The 22,653-nt window shown below is 43.3% G+C and overlaps 2 protein-coding genes across 5 annotated transcripts in view; both read left to right on the forward strand.

Moving 5' to 3' along the window:
* Positions 1-2,716, forward strand: part of tpm4b (tropomyosin 4b) — an 18,903-nt gene extending 16,187 nt beyond the window's left edge. For 2 of the 4 annotated variants that reach the window (XM_031810026.1, XM_031810028.1), the window contains one exon: positions 2,195-2,716. In XM_031810026.1, coding sequence (XP_031665886.1) covers positions 2,195-2,277 — 83 coding nt within the window. In that variant the 3' untranslated portion in view covers positions 2,278-2,716. Of the gene's footprint in view, positions 1-1,574; positions 1,938-2,194 lie in introns of those variants that run through there. The other 2 variants (XM_031810025.1, XM_031810027.1) reach the window with 1 other exon arrangement.
* Positions 2,717-3,169: 453 nt separating this feature from the next.
* Positions 3,170-13,289, forward strand: LOC109875119 (ras-related protein Rab-8A). Its single transcript, XM_031810204.1, has 7 exons — positions 3,170-3,338; positions 4,107-4,167; positions 4,340-4,400; positions 4,520-4,597; positions 6,202-6,291; positions 6,524-6,640; positions 6,748-13,289. Exons 1-7 carry the CDS (start codon positions 3,215-3,217, stop codon positions 6,835-6,837), a joined length of 621 nt encoding a protein of 206 aa, XP_031666064.1. The 5' UTR covers positions 3,170-3,214; the 3' UTR covers positions 6,838-13,289.
* Positions 13,290-22,653: the final 9,364 nt, after the last annotated feature.

Here is a 22,653-nt window from a genome sequence, read left to right on the forward strand (position 1 = left end):
CTCCACCCTCTCTTTCTCTCTCTCTCCACCCTCTCTTTCTCTCTCTCTCCACCCTCTCTTTCTCTCTCTCTCCACCCTCTTTCTCTCTCTCCCACCCTCTCTTTCTCTCTCTCTCCACCCTCTCTTCTCTCTCTCTCCCCTCTCTCTCTCTCTCTCCACCCTCTCTTTCTCTCTCTCTCCACCCTCTCTTTCTCTCTCTCTCCACCCCTCTCTTTCTCTCTCTCTCCACCCTCTCTTTTCTCTCTCTCTCCACCTCTCTCTCATCTCTCTCTCTCCACCCTCTCTTTCCTCTCTCTCACCCTCTCTTTCTCTCTCTCTCCACCCTCTCTTTCTCTCTTCTCCACCCTCTCTTTCTCTCTCTCTCCACCTCTCTTTCTCCTCTCCTCCACCCTCTCTTTCTCTCTCTCTCCACCCTCTCTTCTCTCTCTCTCTCCACCCTCTCTTTCTCTCTCTCTCCACCCTCTCTTTCTCTCTCTCTCACCCTCTCTTTCTCTCTCTCTCCACCCTCTCTTTCTCTCTCTCTCCACCCTCTCTTTCTCTCTCTCTCCACCCTCTCTTTCTCTCTCTTCATGCTTCTCCTCTTTCTCTCTCTCTCTTCTCTCCACCCTCTCTTTCTCTTCTCCACCCTCTCTTTCTCTCTCTCTCCACCCTCTCTTTCTCTCTCTCCACCCTCTCTTTCTCTCTCTCTCCACCCTCTCTTCTCCTCTCTCTCCACCCTCTCTTTCTCTCTCTCTCCACCCTTCTCTCTCTCTCTCTCCACCTCTCTTTCTCTCTCTCCTTCCACCCATCTCTTTCTCTCTCTCTCCACCCTCTCCTCTCTCTCTCCTCCACCTCTCCCTTCTCTCTCTCTCCACCCCTCTTTCTTTCTCTCTCTCTCCACCCTCTTTCTTTCTCTCTCTCCACCCTCTCTTTTCTCTCTCTCTCTCCACCCCTCTCTTTTCTCTCTCTCTCCACCCTCTCTTTCTCTCTCTCTCCAACCCTCTCTTTCTCTCTCTCTCCCACCCCTCTCTTTCCTCTCTCTCTCCACCCCTCTCTTTCTCTCTCTCTCCACCCTCTCTTTCTCTCTCTCTCCACCCTCTCTTTCTCTCTCTCCCTCTCTTTCTCTCTCTCCACCCTCTCTTTCTCTCTCTCTCCACCCTCTCTTTCTCTCTCTCTCCACCCTCTCTTTCTCTTCTCTCTCCACCCTCTTTCTTTCTTTCTCTTTCTCTCTCTCTCTTTCTCTCTCCCTCCACCCTCTTTCTTTCTCTCTCCCTCCACCCTCTTTCTTTCTCTCTCTCTCCACCCTCTTTCTTTCTCTCTCTCCACCCTCTGTCCTTCTCTCTCTCTCCACCCTCTTTCTCTCTCTCTCCACCCTCTCTTTCTCTCTCTCTCCACCCTCTCTTTCTCTCTCTCTCCACCCTCTTTCTTTCTCTCTCCACCCTCTCTTTCTCTCTCTCTCCACCCTCTTTCTTTCTTTCTCTCTCTCCCCTTTTCCTCTATGGTCTCTGTGCTGTTCTCTCTGCTCTTCTGACCCTGCTGCATCCTGCCACGCCTGCTCATTTCCTCTGATCTGCTGACCTTTGGCTGACCTCTAGATGAACTGTACTCTCAGAAGCTGAAGTACAAGGCCATCAGTGAGGAGCTGGACCATGCCCTCACCGACATGACCGCCATATAGATTACCTTTAACCTTTCACACTTCACTTATAGAAATGGGTCCCATTTCACCAATTGAAATGGGACGCTTTCACCTTGTCTCGTCTTTTCTCGTCTTCTCTTCTCCTCCCTTCCTTTATCTTCTCCTCTCTTCTATTGCATTCTCTTATTTTATCTTCTCTTCGTGCCTTTTCTGTCTTGTTGTGAGAACTTTTCTGTCTTGTTGTGAGACCTTTTCTGTCTTGTTGTGAGAACCTTTCTGTAAAATCAACATTTCAATAAAATTTGACCTGTTCTATGCACTTCCTCTCCTTGAATCCTTACTTTGTAAATCTGCTACCTCAACTTTACTGCTTTTATCCTCTCCTTTTTCTGCTAATAAATATTTTTTATTTTATTTTTAACATTCGTATAACTATCAACTAAAGAATAACAAAACAGTTTACAGGTGCAGTCATTACACGTTTTGTCGTCACAATGTCTGTGTCCCAGCAAATCTCAAAGAGATATCAAAGGGACCGAATTTCTAAGGTTTGAATATTACAACCTTTTATTACAGAACATTTATCCAATGCAAAAGAAGAGAACTTGGATATGCATCAAGTCCTGGACCAAACACTGATAGAGCTGAATAGTTTGTAAAGAAATCAAACATAATTAGAAGCCGAAGAGGAAGAATCAACGTTCCATGATTTATTTTCTTTATAACGCCACAATTCTAATGACATGTCCAGTTTTAACGTCTCAACCATGAAAAGACGTTGTACTTTCCGACCACTATTTGTAATTCTTGTTTTTCCATTCTCTATTTTAGTATACTACCGGTAGCTTTTATGTTTTGACGTCCTTTCCTACTGTCATGAGTACAGTTTATAAGTACAATGAGCATATACTGACAGCTGTAGCTGGATACCAAAACACTATCAAAGATTCCTCTCTGACTCTATATAGGAATGCTTGTATCAGTTGTATAGCTACCATGGACCAGTTTTTTTTTCACAGACATATTCTGCAAACAAACAAACATTTTGGGGGTTGAAATGTCTGTGGTTAGCTATAATAATAAAAATGTATAATACAACTTTTAATTTGTGTGTGTGTGTTTTCCTATACTGAGTACCAGAAGTCCTCACAAGAATAGTAAGCCAACATAAATTCAGAGAAGTGAGGACATTTTGCTGGGTCTCACTTGTAAAAAGGCTATTTTAGCGTCAGGGTTGGGGTTAGGGAAAATGGGATTTTGAATGGGAATCAATTGTTGGTCCACAAAGTCCTCAAGTATAGTAAGACATAGCTGCATGGGTGCTCATGCACATGTTTGTATGCGGACATTTTGTGTAATAAATCCGCAATCGGAAATAATGAACACATATTCAACGTTTACATATTTATGTTACATCACAATGTTATGTTTGCTAGTAGGTGTGATAAACGTTGAATTAGTCATTCAATCATAATGATTTATTTAGATGTGTATTTGGATACTGACCTCATAACGTGACAGAAGGGGGCGTTGCTGTCCTGTAACGACGCGGCAGCGCGCAGCTTTTCGCCGGGCGGGATTTCCGCAATATCAAGTATGGCGAAGACGTACGATTATTTGTTTAAGTTACTGCTAATCGGAGACTCCGGTGTCGGGAAGACCTGCGTGCTGTTCAGGTTTTCAGAGGATGCTTTTAACTCGACATTCATCTCCACCATAGGTAGGTGTGACTTTGGTTAGCCACAATGCAATGTTTACAAAACGACAGTCATCCCGACCAGAAAGCAGCTAGCTAACGTTACTAGTATATGCTGTTAACTTGAGTTAGTCAGTTACTTGAATCAATTTCTCCTAATAAGCTACAGTTAACTTGCTGATTAGGTGACAAGTAACACTAGGTGACAAGTAACAGTGGCATTAGCTGTGTAATAGCTGCATTATAGCAAGCTATATAGGTAATGCTAGCTAACGGTCGGTATATAGAATGCTAGCCTGTTGGCTAACTTCCTGTAGCTTACTAGTAACGTTACTAGCTAACAGTTAGCCCCATTAGCTAACAGTTAGCCCCGCTAGCTAACAGTTAGCCCCGCTAGCTAACAGTTAGCCCCGCTAGCTAACAGTTAGCCCCGCTAGCTAACAGTTAGCCCCGCTAGCTAACAGTTAGCCCCGCTAGCTAACGTTGCTTAACTCTAACTCGCAGCTGGAAATCCAAACGATAAAGTGCTACAGTACGTTAACTAGGTAACGTTAGCTACCTGCTCTGGCTAACCGTTATGAACGTTAACTAGCCACTAAATGTTCATAACTGTGTACAACTAACTTAGCTAACCTTTTATTTAACGAACTCGCTAGTTAGCTTTAGAGCTTGTTCTCCTTTTACATTTTGTATTGCATTGATTGGAGTATAACTAGAGCTACAGTCATAGCCATAGTGTGTAATGGCTAGGTTGTTTAATTTCATGATTCTTCTCTTCTGTTTCTCCTGTAGGCATTGACTTTAAGATTAGAACGATAGAGCTAGACAACAAGAAGATAAAGTTACAGATATGGTAAGCCCTCCATGTCACCTCGAGCACCACGACTGCTTTTTATACAGGAAAGAAAACGGGTAGGCTTACACCCAACGCGTTTTGCCTTGCAGTTATAGCTAGGTGACTATTCGAAAAGGAGATGTATGACTGTCTATGTACCTAACTAACTGTTGTCCTTGTGTTTTTGCAGGGACACAGCAGGGCAGGAGCGATTTCGAACAATCACAACAGCATACTACAGAGGCGCGATGGTGGGTTAACAACATGCTTGTTACGTTTTCATATTTTGTTGTGTGTTTTCTTCTTCATCACAACGTTGAGGTGTTGACTTTCTGGTTGTATTCTGTCATTTTGACGTTTCTCATCACAGGGTATCATGCTAGTCTATGACATCACCAACGAGAAGTCCTTCGAAAACATAAAGAACTGGATACGGAATATAGAGGAGGTATGTTTGCTTAAAGTTCTATTCTGTTCTAAACACGAATACCATACTGACTGACTAGTAAATATTCAGTGTACTCTTGTCAAAGTCGACCGTATGTACAGTGAGGGAAAAAGTATTTGATCCTCTGCTGATTTTGTATGTTTGCCCACTGACAAAGAAATGATCCTTCTATAATTTTAATGGTAGGTTTATTTGAACAGTGAGAGACAGAATAACAACAACAAAAAACATGTCAAAAATGTTATAAATTGATTTGCAATTTAATGAGGAAAATAAGTATTTGACCCCTCTGCAAAACATGACTTGGTACTTGTTGGCAAAACCCTTGTTGGCAATCAGAGGTCAGATGTTTCTTGTAGTTGGCCACCAGGTTTGCACACATCTCAGGAGGGATTTTGTGCCACTCCTCTTTGCAGATCTTCTCCAGTTCATTTAAGGTTTCGAGGCTGACGTTTGGCAACTCAAACCTTCAGCTCCCTCCAGATTTTCTATGGGATTAAGGTCTGGAGACTTGCTAGGCCACTTCTTCTTGAGCCACTCCTTTGTTGCCTTGGCCATTTGTTTTGGGTCATTGTCATGCTGGAATACCCATCCACCACCCATTTTCAATGCCCTGGCTGAGGGAAGGAGGTTCTCACCCAAGATTTGATGATACATAGCCCCGTCCATCGTCCCTTTGATGCGGTGAAGTTGTCCTGTCCCCTTAGCAGAAAAACACCCCGAAAGCATAATGTTTCCACCTCCCATGTTTGACGGTGGGGATGGTGTTCATCTGACCACAACACTTTCACCCAGTTGTCCTCTGAATCATTCAGATGTTCAGATGTGCTTTCTTGAGCAGGTGGATCTTGCAGGTGCTGCAGGATTTCAGTCCTTCACGGTGTAGTGTGTTACCAATTGTTTTCTTGGTGATTATGGTCCCAGCTGCCTTGGTCATTGACAAGATCCTCCCGTGTAGTTCTGGGCTGATTCCTCACCGTTCACATGATCATTGCAACTCCCCGAGGTGAGATCTTGCATGGAGCCCCAGGCCGAGGGAGATTGAGAGTTCTTTTGTGTTTCTTCCATTTGCGAATAATCGTACCAACTGTTGTCACCTTCTCACCAAGCTGCTTGGCGATGGTTTTGTAGCCCATTCCTGCCTTGTGTAGGTCTACAATCTTGTCCCTGACATCCTTGGAGAGCTCTTTGGTCTTGGCCATGGTGGAGAGTTTGGAATCTGATTGCTTCTGTGGACGGGTGTCTTTTATACAGGTAACAAGCTGAGATTAGGAGCACTCCCTTTAAGAGTGTGCTCCTAATCTCAGCTCGTTACCTGTATAAAAGACACCTGGGAGCCAGAAATCTTTCTGCTTGAGAGGGGGTCAAATACTTATTTCCCTCAATAAAAGGCAAATCAATTTATAACATTTTTGACATGTGTTTTTTTGTTGTTGTTGTTATTCTTTCTCTCACTGTTTAAATAAACCTACCATTAAAATTATAGACTGATCATTTCTTTGTCAGTGGGCAAACATACAAAATCAGCAGGAGATCAAATACTTTTTTCCCTCACTGTAGTATACTGTATGTATTGTGGTGTTCAACTACTCTTATCTCCTTAGCATGCATCGGCTGATGTTGAAAAGATGGTCCTCGGTAACAAATGTGACATCAATGACAAACGGCAGGTGTCCAAAGACCGGGGAGAAAAGGTGAGTTCTGTGATGAATCACAAGCGCCGTTCTGGTTGTGTACTGTACAACATTAAAGGGCTTGGGATGATATAGAGCACTTTTCAAACTTACGCCCTGTCATGTTGTCTAGGTCAACAACAACAACAAAGACCTGCTTGAATGACCAAAACCAGATAGAAACTGTAGAAATGATGATGCTCGTAACAACAGTCAAAGCATTACCCCCCCCCCCCCCCCCCCCATTTCTCAGCTGGCGTTGGAGTACGGTATTAAGTTCATGGAGACTAGTGCAAAGGCCAACATCAACGTGGAAAACTCGTTTTTGACACTTGCCAGAGACATCAAATCAAAGATGGACACAAAATTGGTAAATTCAAACTCATTTAGGTTTTAGAAGGAACTTTTTTTTTTTTTAAGGTCAAAAAATGCTGGACATTTTGATTTGAAAAACTGAACTGTCTGTCTTTGTTGCAGGAGGGCAGCAGTCCTCAGGGGAGCAGCCACAAGGTGAAGATCTCTCAGCCCCAGAAGAAGAGCAGCTTCTTCCGCTGTGCCCTACTGTGAGGACCAGACCATGGGTGTATACCAAATGGCCCACTATTCCATATATAGTGTGCTATGTTTGACCAGGGCCCATAGAACTCTAGTCAACAGTAGTGCACTATGTAGGGAATAGGGTGCCATTTGGGGTGCATACCAAAGGCCTTACCTACCCTCCGCCTGCCCTGGCTGGGATATGCTGGGGTGCTGGCTGGACACAACTGGACTGTGCTTGCTCTCAGCACCCCCCTCTCCTTCTACTCTATTCCCTTCAGCCAGTCCCAATTCACTCCCCGCCTCTTCCCCTCGGCCCTAACCCTTAGATGTTTGTGTATCTGAAGTGTTTGAATAGATATATGCAGTTGTTTACACCTTGCATATACAGTGAGCTCCAGAAGTATTGGGACAGTGACACGTTTGGTTGTTTTGGCTCTGTACTCCAGCACTTTGGATATTTAGCATCTTTTTTTTTTTTTTTTCACTTGTCATTATTCACGATTCATTCAGGATTATCCGTAACCATGGTAGCATCCACATTAATGTAGCTGTGTTAAGAAACATTCTATTATTGTTTACAATAAAAGTGACTGAAAAATAGCACAATAACAAACAGCAAATGCATCCAACAAATTTATAGAATCACAAGCTTGACGTAGTCATTGTGTGCTATGACGAAATACTGCACTTTTAATTACGTTAATACACATATAAGTGAATTTGTCCCAATACTTTAGTTCCCTTAACTTGGGGTGGGACTATGTACAAAAAAGTGCTGTAATTATCCAAACGGTTCACCCGACATTGAAAATACCCTCAAATTAAAGCTGACAGTCTGCACTGGAGTACCGAACCTAAACAACCAAAAATGTGTCACTGTCCCGATACTTTTGGAGCTCGCTGTTTGTGAACATCGAAGACTTGGGGCCAATGGTAATTGGTAAGGAGATAATTAGGATATGTTGCCTCTCTTGCTCTCTCTCCCTCACTGTCCACCTCTCCCAACGTCACGCCCTGGGGTAGCTGGAGTACGGTAACCGCGACTCCATCTACAATGGCCCCGTGAGAACTGGTAATGCTGCTGTCCTTTGTGCGGCACACCAACCTCCTGTTTTCTCTCACCACGGGTCGGACAGACACACCAACATCCTGTTTTCTCTCACCACGGGTCGGACAGACTCACCAACATCCTGTTTTCTCTCACCACGGGTCGGACAGACACACCAACCGGTGGAAACACCACTTGTTTTTTTTAAAGAAGGTTCAAATGACATGTCACACAGAAAAGATGGGCTCTTCTTCCCGTTTCACACTAGTCTCTATGTACATACATTCTTCACACGTAGCCACCTGGCTCCACACCTGCCAAAGTTGGAGCCCTGTTTACTTTTCAGTTTGAATCGCTTGAATGACCCAAAGGTTTGGGATTGGGAACATGATGCGTGGATGTTTAGATACTATTTGTAGGCCTCTCTTCCCCCTAGCCACATTGTTAACATGAGCCAGAGACTGATAAGCTTATTTTTTGATGAAACAAGAGTTTTTAAATGAATATAATATGACTTGAAGATTCACAATCCTTCAGAAAAGATTGATCGCTAATTAATTTAATTACGCAGACTAAAAGAACATTCAATTTGAACAATATTCCGTTTTGTTTACATTCCAAGATAATAATTTGATGCTATTCTATACATGAGAGGCTTGCAACAGGCCTCTCTTCCTGGACAAAGTTATTGTACTGAATCCAAGTGTTTGACTTGTTTACTGCCAGTCCCAGATGTTGTCTTGAGAACAAGCACACAGCCTCTTAACCATAGTGCTGCAGCACCACCTGAAAATATTTAGACTTTTTATATATATACATACAGTACCAGTCAAAATTTTGGACACCTACTTATTCAAGGGTTTTTCATTTTTTGTGCTATTTCTTTCTACATTGTAGAATAATAGTGAAGACATCAAAATTCCATGTGTTATTTCATAGTTATGTAGTAACCAACAAAATTGTTAAACAGACCAACATATATTTTAGATTCTTCAAAGTAGCAACCCTTTGCCTTGATGACAGCTTTGCACACTGTTGGGATTCTCTCAACCAGCTTCACCTGAAATGCTTTTCCAACAGTCTTGAAGGAAAAGTACTAAGCACATGTTGGTTGCTTTCTTTCACTTTGTGGTCAAATCAAATTTATTTATATAGCCCTTCGTACATCAGCTGATATCTCAAAGTGCTGTACAGAAACCCAGCCTAAAACCCCAAACAGCAAGCAATGCAGGTGGTCCAACTCATCCCAAACCATCTCAGTTGGGTTGAGGTCGGGTGATTGTGGAGGCTAGGTCATCTGATGCAGCACTCCATCACTCTCCGTCTTGGTCAAATAGCCCTTACACAGCCTGGAGGTGTGTTGGGTCATTGTCCTGTTGAAAAACAAATTAAAGTCCCACTAAGCCCAATCCAGATGGGATGGCGTATCTCTACAGAATGCTGTGGTAGCCATGCTGGATAAGAGTGCCTTGAATTGTAAATAAATCGCTGACGGTGTCACCAGCAAATCACCATCACACCACCTCCATGCTTCACGGTGGGAACCACACATGCAGAGATCATCCGCTCACCTACCCTGCATCTCACAAAGACACGTGCAGTTGGAATTTAAAAATCTCACATTTGGACTCATCAGGCCAAAGGACAGATTTCCACCAGTCTGATGTCCATTGCTTGTGTTTCTTGGCCCAAGCAAGTCTCTTCTTCTTATTGGTGTCCTTTAATAGTGGTTTCTTTGCAGAAATTTGACCATGAAGGCCTGATTCTCGCAGTCTACTCTGAACAGTTGATGTTGAGATGTCTTTTAATTGAACTCTGAAGCATTTATTTGGGCTGCAGTCTGGGGTGCAGTTATTCTAATGAACGTATCCTCTGCAGCAGAGGGGAACTCATTTCATTTCCTGTAGCGGCCCTCATGAGAGCCAGTTTCATCGTAGCGCTTGATGGTTTTTACGACTGCACTTGAAGAAACTTTTCCGACTTGACTGACCTTCATGTCTTCAAGTAATGATAGACTGTCGTTTCTCTTTACTTATTTGAGCTGTTCTTGCCATAATAATGACTTTGCCCTATTTGGTAAAAGACCATCTTCTGTATACCACCCCTACCATGTCACAGCACAACTGATTGGCGCAAATGCATGAAGAAGGAAATTATTTCCACAAATTAACTTTTAATAAGGCACACCTGTTAATTGAAGCTGGTTGAGAGAATGCCAAGAGTACAAAGCTGTCATCAAGGCAAAGGGTGGCTACTTTGAAGAATCTAAAATACATTCTGATTTAACACTTTTTTTGGTTACTACATGATTCCATATGTGCTATTTCATAGTTTTGATGACTTCACTATTATTCTACGATGTAAAAAAACAAATAATAAGATGAAAAACCCTGGAATAAGTAGGTGTGTCCAAACTTTTGACTGGTTCTGTATGTATGTGTGTATTCACAAGTGTACAGCACTGGGCCTTAAATAGTCTTGTATTAGCTTCCCACGGCTATGCTCTTAACACAAGGCCTGAGGCTACTTTTTCTACTCTAGAACATTCTTGTGTGAAATCTGTTGAAATGTGGCCCAATGGAGCAGGGCTATTTCATTCTCACCCTGCGAGGTCCGGAGCCCGCTGGTTTTCCGTTCTACCTGATAGTTAATTGCATCTACCTGGTGTCCCAGGTCTAAACCAGTCCCTGATTTAGAGGTGACAATGAGAAAATGCAGTGGAACTGGCTTTGAGATCCAGAGTTGAGTTTGAGGCCAATAGAGCGTTAACACGTAGCCAACCTGAGCATTGGTTCCTGGTAGTGGAGAGACGGACTGATTAGTGTCTGAAATGGCACTCCATTCTCTAGTGCACTACTTTTGACCAGAGCCCTATGGGTCCTGGTCAAAACGAGTGCACTGTATAGAAATTAGGGTGCCATTTCGAATGCAGCGATAGTGTTTTTTTTTTTCTCTCTCTTCGGTCAAGTTACAGCAACAACATCCATTTATAAGCTCATGTTTATGCCCAGCTATATGGCGTCTCTGGTAGTTAGCTGGTGAAACATTCAGCTTTTTCACTCTAAACTGGAGTGGCTGTCTGCTAGTACAAACATCCATGTTACAATGTGGACGGACAAACAGACAAACCCCTTCTGATCCAATGCAATCCATCCCTTTGCACTTTACCAGTAAACCTGTGTGTTGTGTGTAGTCTGTGCCAAGTGATAGTTTTGCAATATAGAACAAGCATATTTTTGTCCATTTTAATTGAATGACATGATCTGTTGGATTTATGGTAATGGTTGGTACATTTTAGATTAGTGTTGTTTATTACGCCTGTATTACGCCTTTATAAATGGCTTCCTCTCCGTTGCTTCTTCTGATATGACTTGTGTTCTATGGTTCAGGGCCTTTGGTCACAAATGTCTCTGAATATTAATACTGACCTAGGAAAAGGTTGTCTTATTCGTTATGATTTAAAGACAAAACTGATCCTAGATCAGTATCCTGCTCTGAGACGCTTTAAGAATACAGGCCCTGGTATAAGTTTTTAGTAAAAAAAGGGTTTTTAGTTGTATGCTACTGCCCTGACAAATTTGAGTATAATCTAAATGTGATGTTCTCTTGGCTTATGGAGTCAAGCTAAAACTTCATCAAGGTCTTGTGAGTCTTGGTTTCATGTGGTCGTGTCTGTCTTTTTTTGGTCAGTACCGTGTTTGGCAGCTAGGTGTCAGCACATCACCACCAGCTGTTTATAACATTGGAATAATGTGTTGAAAGAAATGTCCAGAATTATGAATAGAAAAATCCATTGAAAAGCATTGTGATATTTTTTTATGTGTTTTGGAAGTGCTGGGAAAAAAATGGTGTGTATATGTGATAGACACACCTAGCATCGCTTGTGTCCTACGTTGATACAGTGTTTAACCATTGAGTCCTCTTACTCCCAACACTTCCCACCTAGCATCGCTTGTGTCCTACGTTGATACAGTGTTTAACCATTGAGTCCTCTTACTCCCAACACTTCCCACCTAGCATCGCTTGTGTCCTACGTTGATACAGTGTTTAACCATTGAGTCCTCTTACTCCCAACACTTCCCACCTAGCATCGCTTGTGTCCTACGTTGATACAGTGTTTAACCATTGAGTCCTCTTACTCCCAACACTTCCCACCTAGCATCGCTTGTGTCCTACGTTGATACAGTGTTTAACCATTGAGTCCTCTTACTCCCAACACTTCCCACCTAGCATTGCTTGTGTCCTACGTTGATACAGTGTTTAACCATTGAGTCCTCTTACTCCCAACACTTCCCACCTAGCATCGCTTGTGTCCTACGTTGATACAGTGTTTAACCATTGAGTCCTCTTACTCCCAACACTTCCCACCTAGCATCGCTTGTGTCCTACGTTGATACAGTGTTTAACCATTGAGTCCTCTTACTCCCAACACTTCCCACCTAGCATCGCTTGTGTCCTACGTTGATACAGTGTTTAACCATTGAGTCCTCTTACTCCCAACACTTCCCACCTAGCATCGCTTGTGTCCTACGTTGATACAGTGTTTAACCATTGAGTCCTCTTACTCCCAACACTTCCCACCTAGCATTGCTTGTGTCCTACGTTGATACAGTGTTTAACCATTGAGTCCTCTTACTCCCAACACTTCCCACCTAGCATCGCTTGTGTCCTACGTTGATACAGTGTTTAACCATTGAGTCCTCTTACTCCCAACACTTCCCTCCTAGCATCGCTTGTGTCCTACGTTGATACAGTGTTTAACCATTGAGTCCTCTTACTCCCAACACTTCCCACCTAGCATCGCTTGTGTCTTACGTTGATACAGTGTTTAACCATTGAGTCCTCTTACTCCCAACACTTCCCACCTAGCATCGCTTGTGTCCTACGTTGATACAGTGTTTAACCATTGAGTCCTCTTACTCCCAACACTTCCCACCTAGCATCGCTTGTGTCCTACGTTGATACAGTGTTTAACCATTGAGTCCTCTTACTCCCAACACTTCCCAGTTTGTCCCTTCCTGTTCTATTAAATGTTTGTGTTTTGAAGAGTTAAAAAATAGCCTGAGTTCCAGTCTGTTTGTGTTATAATACCAAACTCCTTGTCACTCATCGTCATGTTTAGCGTGACAATGAAGTTGGCAGTGGCACAAACAGATCTGGGACCAGGTTAAAACCATGAAAATACATGCACAACATTGACAGGAGGGCTCCTTTAAACTAGCCTTCCCCTTTTTCGATATCTACTGTACTGGGACCTACTGCTGCACCTGCCTCTCAACCACGTCTTAATAATAACTAATACTCTTCCCGGGTTTGGACCTAGCCTGGTCCCAGATCTGTTTGTGCTAGTTTTCCATCCAATTGGGGACAGATTTCCATGTGAATATTGTAAAAAATCTGCATAAAAACAATACACGCATTTTCCCACCTGGAGATGTTTCCGTGAAATTGTATAGTTCCTGATAAAAGACGTAAGTGATGACGTAGTGCACACAAAAACAATTCAATGTGCCGAATAGGAAAATAAACTCAGCCAAAAAATAAACGTCCTCTTCGCAGTCGACTGCGTTTATTTTCAGCAAACTTAACATGTGTAAGTATTTGTATGGACATAACAAGATTCAACAACTGAGACATAAACTGAACAAGTTCCACAGACATGTGACTAACATAAATGTAATAATGTGTCCCTGAACAAAGCGAGGGTCAAAAGTAACAGTCCGTATCTGGAGTGGCCACCAGCTGCATTAAGTACTGCAGTGAATCTCCTCCTCATGGACTGCACCAGATTTGCCAGTTCTTGCTGTGAGATGTTACCCAACTCTTCCAACAAGGCACCTGCAAGTTCCTGGACATTTCTGGGGGGAATGGCCCTCACCCTCCAATCCAACAGGTCCCATACGTGCCCAATGGGATTGAGATCTGGGCTCTTCGCTGGCCATGGCAGGACACTGACATTCCTGCTTTGCCAGTCCTGTCTGGTCCAGCAACAGTGGGTTTGTGCCCATAGGTGACGTTGTTACCGGTGATGTGTGGTAAGGACCTGCCTTACAACAGGCCTACCAGCCCTCAGTCCAGCCTCTCTCAGCCTATTGCGGACAGTTTGAATACTGATAGAGGGATTGTGCGTTCCTGGTGTAACTCGGGCAGTTGTTGTTGCCATCCTGTACCTGTCCCGCAGGTGTGATGTTCGGATGTACCGATCCTGTGCAGGTGTTGTTACATGTGGTCTGCCACTGCGAGGATGATCAGCTGTCCGTCCTGTCTCCCTGTAGCGCTGTCTTAGGCGTCTCACAGTACGGACATTGCAATTTATTGCCCTGGGCACATCTGCAGTCCTCATGCCTCCTTGCAGCATGCCTAAGGCACATTCACGCAGATGAGCAGGGACCCTGGGCATCTTTCTTTTGGTGTTTTTCAGAGTCAGTAGAAAGGCCTCTTTAGTGTCCTACATTTTCAGAACTGTGACCTTAATTGCCTATCAGCTGTAAGCTGTTAGTGCCTTAATGACCTTTCCACAGGTGCATGTTCATTCATTGTTTATGGTTCATTGAACAAGTATGGGAAACAGTGTTTAAACCCTTTAGAATGAATAGCTGTGAAGTTACTTGGATTTTTACGAATTGTCTTTGAAAGACCGGGTCCTGAAAAAGGGGCCATTTAATTTTTTTTACGAGTGAAATGTGTTTCCATCTGCTGATGGTTTTCTCACCAAAAATGTTGTGTTGTATAGCAAATGCCCACTGGTATTATAACCTGCACTCTAGCCAACAGCTCGCAGATACAGTGCGAGTATAGCCTACAGCATGAGATAACTCCGGACAAAAGATCGAGATTCATTTTGTTTGTCAAATGGCAGCCAAGCATCAGTGGCCGTGTCACCAGAATAAAGCCCTCTGCATTTATTGGAAAGCTCATCACTATACACTATTACCATCCTGTTACAATCATAATGTATTTCATCTGTAGCCTTATTAACTGCTTGCTTTCTCAAAGACGAGTCATAGTAGGAGGACAAATAGCATGTAATCGCGTGACTCCAAAATGTATATTGATATGATAGTTATTATATCCATATTTCCTCATAAAAGCTTTTCCACCAACATTTCTCTCATTGCAAAAGGATAGATTGGGAGTTAGATAAACTTGGCTTTTAGGCAGGTATGTACAGTTGAAGTCGGAAGTTTACATGCACTTAGGTTGGAGTCATTATCTTGTTTTTCAACCACTCAATACATTTCTTGTTAACAAACTATAGTTTTGGGAAGTCGGTTAGGACATATACTTTGTGCATGACACAAGTAATTTTTCCAACAATTGTTTACAGACAGATTATTTCACTTATAATTCACTGTATCACAATTCCAGTGGGTCAGAAATGTACATACACTAAGTTGACTGTGCCTTTAAACAGCTTGGAAAATTCCAGACAATGATGTCATGGCTTTATAAGCTTCTGATAGGCTAATTGACATAATTTGAGTCAGTTGGAGGTGTACTTGTGGATGTATTTCAAGGTATACCTTCAAACTCAGTGCCTCTTTGCTTGACATCATGTGAAAATCAAAAGAAATCAGACAAGACCTCAGAAAACAATTGTAGACCTCCACAAGTCTGGTTCAACCTTGGGAGCTATTTCCTAACGCCTGAAGGTACCACGTTCATCTGTACGAACAACAGTACGCAAGTATAAACACCATGGGACCACGCAGCCGTCAGACCGCTCAGGTAGGAGACGCGCTCTGTCTCCTAGAGATGAACGTACTTTGGTGCAAATCAATCCCAGAACAACAGCAAAGGACCTTGTGATGATGCTGGAGGAAACCGGTACAAAACGATCTATATCCACAGTAAAACGAGTCCTATATCGACATAACCTGAAAGGCCGTTCAGCAATGAAGAAGCCACTGCTCCAAAACTACCATAAAAAAGCCAGACTACCGTTTGCAACTGCACATGGGGACAAAGATTGTACTTCTTGGAGAAATGTCCTCTGGTCTGATAAAACAAAAATAGAACTGTTTGGCCTTAATGACCATCTTTATGTTTGGAGGAAAAAGGGGGAGGCTTACAAGCTGAAAAACAACATCCCAAATGTGAAGCACGGGGGTGGCAGCATCATGTTGTGGGGGTGCTTTGCTGCAGGAGGGACTGGTGCACTTCACAAAATAGAAGACATCATGAGGAAGAAAATTTATGTGGCTACATTGAAGACATCATTCAGGAAGTTAAATCTTGGTCGCAAGTGGATAATGACCCCAAGCATACTTCCAAAGTTGTGGCAAAATGGCTTAAGGACAACAAAGTCAAGGTATTGGAGTGGCCATCACAAAGCCCTGACCTCATTCCTATAGAAAATGTGTGAGCAGAACTGAAAAAGTGTGTGCGAGTAAAGAGGCCTACAAACCTGACTCAGTTACACCAGCTCTGTCAAGAGGAATGGGCCAAAATGTTAACTTCTGATCCACTGGGAATGTGATGAAAGAAATCAAATCTGAAATAAATCATTCTCTCTACAATTATTCTGACATTTCACATTCTTAAAATAAAGTGGTGATCCTAAATTATCTAAAACAGGGGACTTTTTATTAGGATTAAATGACAGGAATTGTGAAAAACTGAGTTTAAATGTATTTGGCTAAGGTGTATGTAAACTTCCAACTTCAACTGTATGTAGGATGCTACACTCCACAGCATGGCCTTCGCCCCAGATCAAAACTCCAAACCTACAACCTAATTTTGACCAAGATTAACCAAAGAGATTACTGCTGCCGAGGTTTCATTTTTACAGAGGTTGCTCTAGCCAACAAACAGTCCCGAGGACGCCATTCCAACCTGGAATTGAGCCAGATACCAATTCAATTAGCACTAAGGTGTGAAGTAAAAGGCCTTTGGGCCCAACAAGTGTCAGGAGTCTTTGAAGCATCCTCAGAAGTCCCCTCCTGCTGTTCAAAGACCAGTCACTGGCATTTTCTACAGGAAATTTGCCTCCAGAAATAAAAGCTTCTCCCAAGTGGGTGTAACACCTACTCCCATTGCCTGCTGCACTGCTGCTTGGATTCCACCTGGCGATCTGTTCACCATCTGCCCTGGTCTGTCTCCCCCTGTCTGGTACAGGTACCCCCACCACACTCACCCCTCTCTGTTCACCGTCTGCCCTGGTCTGTCTCCCCCTGTCTGGTACAGGTACCCCCACCACACTCACCCCTCTCTCCCTGGTCTGTCTCCCCCTGTCTGGTACAGGTACCCCCACCACACTCACCCCTCTCTCCCTGGTCTGTCTCCCCCTGTCTGGTACAGGTACCCCCACCACACTCACCCCTCTCTCCCTGGTCTGTCTCCCCCTGTCTGGTACAGGTACCCCCACCACACTCACCCCTCTCTCCCTGGTCTGTCTCCCCCTGTCTGGTACAGGTACCCCCACCACACTCACCCCTCTCTGTTCACTGTCTGCCCTGGTCTGTCTCCCCCTGTCTGGTACAGGTACCCCCACCACACTCACCCCTCTCTCCCTGGTCTGTCTCCCCCTGTCTGGTACAGGTACCCCCACCACACTCACCCCTCTCTGTTCACCGTCTGCCCTGGCCTGTCTCCTCCTGTCTGGTACAGGTACCCCCACCACACTCACCCCTCTCTGTTCACCGTCTGCCCTGGCCTGTCTCCCCCTGTCTGCTACAGGTACCCCCACCACACTCACCCCTCTCTCCCTGGCCTGTCTCCTCCTGTCTGGTACAGGTACCTCCACCACACTCACCCCTCTCTGTTCACCGTCTGCCCTCGCCTGTCACCAAGGGAGTACCCCAAAGCTCAAACCTAGGCCCGACGTTGTTCTCAATTTACATCATTAACGTAGCTCAGGCAGTAGGAACTCTCATCAAATTTCTATGCAGATGATACAGTCTTATACTCAGCTGGCCCCTCCCCGGATTTTGCACTAAATTCTCTACAACAAAGCTGTCCAACAAGCTTTCTCTACCCTTAACCTTGTTCTGAACACCTCCAAAACAAAGGTCATGTGGTTTGGTAAGAAGAATGCCCCTCTTCCCACAGGTGTTATTACTACCTCTGAGGGTTTAGAGCTTGAGGTAGTCACCTCATACAAGTACTTGGGAGTATGGCTAGACGGTGCACTGTCCTTCTCTCAGCAAATATCAAAGCTGCAGGCTAAAGTTGAATTCGGACTTGGTTTCCTCTATCGTAATCGCTCCTCTTTCATCACAGCTGCCAAACTAACCCTGATTCAGATGACCATCCTACCCATGCTAGATTACGGAGACATAATTTATAGATCGACAGGTAAGGGTGCTCTCAAGCGGCTAGATGTTCTTTACTATTCGGTCATGAGATTTGCCACCAATGCTCCTTATAGGACACATCACAGCACTCTATACTCCTTTGTAAACTGGTCATCTCTGTATACCCGTCGCAAGACCCACTGGTTGATGCTTATTTATAAAACCCTCTTAGGCCTCACTCCCCCTTATCTGAGATATCTACTGCAGCCCTCATCCTCCATATACAACACCAGTTCTGCCAGTCTGCCATTCTGTTAAAGGTCCCCAAAGCACACACATCCCTGGGTCGCTCCTCTTTTCAGTTTGCTGCAGCTTGCGACTGGAACGAGCTGCAACAAACACTCAAACTGGACAGTTTTATCTCAAGAGCTTCATTCGAAGACTCAATCGTGGACACTCTTACTGACAGTTGTGGCTGCTTTGTGTGATGTATTGTTGTCTCTACCTTCTTGCCCTTTGTGCTGTTGTCTGTGACCAATAATGTTTGTACCATGTTTTGTGCTGCTACCATGTTGTTCTTATATTGTGTTGCTACCATGCTGTGGTATGTGTTGCTGCCTTGCTATGTTGTTGTCTTAGATCTGTCTTTATGTAGTGTTGTCTCTCTTGTTATGATGTTTGTTTTGTCCTATATTTATATTGTATTTTTTATCCCAAGCCCCCGTCCCCACAGGAGGCCTTTTGGTAGGCCGTCATTGTAAATAAGAATTTGTTCTTAACTGACTTCCCTAGTTAAATAAAGGTTCAATAAATAATTTAAACATTTTACAGACACACTAAGATCCCACCTTCTCTCTAGCATATTTTTGTTTTGTTGACATTCGGAAAGTTCACTTCAAAATGTTATGTTTCCATTAGGCCTGTCATTACAGTTTTTATCTGACGTTTTCTCGCATAAATATGTACGATGGAAACATGGTTCTTGTCAAGCTTTTGCAAACTTTGGTCATGACAATTCCAAAAGCAGTTGGTAGGAGAGTAGAAACATAAGTTTGGAGCTATTGCATTATGACATTTGTACCTCCTGCATTTTGATGTATTTGTTTGCTTTCATGTGATATTTTGAGAGTAATTTGATGGCGATCTTAAAGAAAGAATATGGGATTTGTTTGTCTTGCATTGAGACAAGAACATTAGTCATTTATAATTATTTTTCAAATGTTGATACTTTCAATGCAATGATATGCCAAGTGTTTGATCCTGAAGATTGGTAGACAGTAGTGTAACCATGCGAAGTACCCCCTGAAAAATATTTTAAAAATATATATTTCTCTATATTTTTATCTCACAAAATTAGTGCATTGGGCTTTTATTAGTGTTAGTGGATGCATATGTGTTGTATGTGTCGAACTGCTTTGCTTTATTCTTGGCCAGGTCGCAGTTGTAAATGAGAACTTATTCTCAATTAGCCTACCTGGTTAAATAAAGGTGAATTTTTTAAATATATATATATAAACTCAGCAAACAAAGAAACGTCCCTTTTTCAGGACCCTGTCTTTCAAAGATAATTAATACAAATCCAAATAAATTCACAGATCTTCATTGTAAAGGGTTTAAACACGGATTCCCATGCTTGTTCAATGAACCATAAACAATTACTGAACATGCACCTGTGGAACGGTTGTTAAGACCGTTAAGACAGCTTACAGACGGTAGGCAATTAAGGTCACCGTTATGAAAACGTAGGAAACTAAAGAGGCCTTTCTACTGACTCTGAAAAACACTAAAAGAAAGATGCCCAGGGTCCCTGCTCATCTGCGTGAACGTGCCTTAGGCATGCTGCAAGGAGGCCAGGGCAACAAATTGCATTGCCTGTACTGTGAGACGTCTAAGACAGCGCAACAGGGAGACAGGACGGACAGCTGATCGCCCTCGCAGTGGCAGACCATGTGTAACAACACCTGCACAGGATTGGTACATCCGAACATCACACCTGCGGGACACCTGCGGGACAGGTACAGGATGGCAACAACAACTGCCCGAGTTACACCAGGAATTCACTCAGTGCTCAGACTGTCCACAATAGGCTGACAGAGTCTGGACTGAGGGCTTGTAGGCCTGTTGTAAGGCAGGCAACAACGTTGCTTATGGGGACAAACCCACCGTCGCTGGACCAGACAGGACTGGCAAAAAGTGCTCTTCGCTGACGAGTCGCGGTTTTGTCTCATGATGGTCAGACAGTCCTGTACTCTGGAGCAGGATTCATTTGGTGGTGGAGGGTCCGTCATGGTCTGGGGCGGTGTGTCACAGCATCATCAGACTGAGCTTGTTGTCATTGCAGACAATCTCAATGCTGTGCGTTACAGGGAAGACATCCTCCTCCCTCATGTGGTACCCTTCCTGCAGGCTCATCCTGACATGACCCTCCAGCATGACAATGCCACCAGCCATACTGCTCATTCTGTGGGTGATTTCCTGCAAGACAGGAATGTCAGTGTTCTGCCAAGTCCAGCGACGAGCCCGGATCTCAATCCCATTGAGCACGTCTGGTACCTGTTGAATCGGAGGATGAGGGCTAGGGACATTCCCTGCAGAAATTTCCAGGAACTTACAGGTGCCTTGATGGAAGAGTGGGGTAACGTCTCACAGCAAGAACTGGCAAATCTGGTGCAGGCCATGAGGAGGAGATGTGCTCCAGTACTTATTGCAGCTGGTGGCCACACCACATAACTATTACTTTTGATTCTGACCCCCTGCTTTGTTCAGGGACACATTATTCTATTTCTGTTTGTCACATGTCTGTGGAACTTATTTAGTTTATGTCTCAGTTTATTGAATCTTATGTTCATTCAAATATTTACATATGAATTTTGCTGAAAATAAACACAGTCGAGAGTGAGGACGTTTCTTTTTTTGCTGAGTGTCGATGTCTGTAGGGCGAGCAAAAGTTATTTTTTGTATCTCATCTTTGGCACAAACAAAAGGTATAAATAAGAACAGTAAGAGCAGTATCTTTCTGCCCTGGAATCCAGAAAGAACACAACCCTGTCTCTTTCTCTGTGATGTCATTCTAACGGAATCCAGAAAGAACACAACCCTGTCTCTTTCTCTGTGATGTCATTCTAACGGAATCCAGAAAGAACACAACCCTGTCTCTTTCTCTGTGATGTCATTCTAACGGAATCCAGAAAGAACACAACCCTGTCTCTTTCTCTGTGATGTCATTCTAATGGAATCCAGAAAGAACACAACCCTGTCTCTTTCTCTGTGATGTCATTCTAACGGAATCCAGAAAGAACACAACCCTGTCTCTTTCTCTGTGATGTCATTCTAACGGAATCCAGAAAGAACACAACCCTGTCTCTTTCTCTGTGATGTCATTCTAACGGAATCCAGAAAGAACACAACCCTGTCTCTTTCTCTGTGATGTCATTCTAATGGAATCCAGAAAGAACACAACCCTGTCTCTTTCTCTGTGATGTCATTCTAACGGAATCCAGAAAGAACACAATCCTGTCTCTTTCTCTGTGATGTCATTCTAACGGAATCCAGAAAGAACACAACCCTGTCTCTTTCTCTGTGATGTCATTCTAATGGAATCCAGAAAGAACACAACCCTGTCTCTTTCTCTGTGATGTCATTCTAATGGAATCCAGAAAGAACACAACCCTGTCTCTTTCTCTGTGATGTCATTCTAACGGAATCCAGAAAGAACACAACCCTGTCTCTTTCTCTGTGATGTCATTCTAACGGAATCCAGAAAGAACACAACCCTGTCTCTTTCTCTGTGATGTCATTCTAACGGAATCCAGAAAGAACACAACCCTGTCTCTTTCTCTGTGATGTCATTCTAACGGAATCCAGAAAGAACACAACCCTGTCTCTTTCTCTGTGATGTCATTCTAATGGAATCCAGAAAGAACACAACCCTGTCTCTTTCTCTGTGATGTCATTCTAACGGAATCCAGAAAGAACACAACCCTGTCTCTTTCTCTGTGATGTCATTCTAACGGAATCCAGAAAGAACACAACCCTGTCTCTTTCTCTGTGATGTCATTCTAATGGAATCCAGAAAGAACACAACCCTGTCTCTTTCTCTGTGATGTCATTCTAATGGAATCCAGAAAGAACACAACCCTGTCTCGTTCTCTGTGATGTCATTCTAATGGAATCCAGAAAGAACAAAACCCTGTCTCGTTCTCTGTGATGTCATTCTAATGGAATCCAGAAAGAACACAACCCTGTCTCTTTCTCTGTGATGTCATTCTAATGGAATCCAGAAAGAACAAAACCCTGTCTCTTTCTCTGTGATGTCATTCTAACGGAATCCAGAAATAAATAAACCTGTCCTCAAACATTTACATCAAAAGGTGCAAAGTTATGGACAAAGATAAAAAAACATAGATTTTTCTTGATCAAATAACATGGAAATCAACCCATTTTTGTGCAGTATTAATTTACCATCCTTACAAACCACAATGTAAATGTACATTACTGTATTGTACATACAGTATGCTGATAATCTAGGTTTGTACCTGTAGACATTCTATCACCATGAAG

Source organism: Oncorhynchus kisutch, linkage group LG30, assembly GCF_002021735.2.
Source record: "Oncorhynchus kisutch isolate 150728-3 linkage group LG30, Okis_V2, whole genome shotgun sequence".
NCBI classification, from domain to species: Eukaryota; Metazoa; Chordata; class Actinopteri; order Salmoniformes; family Salmonidae; genus Oncorhynchus; species Oncorhynchus kisutch.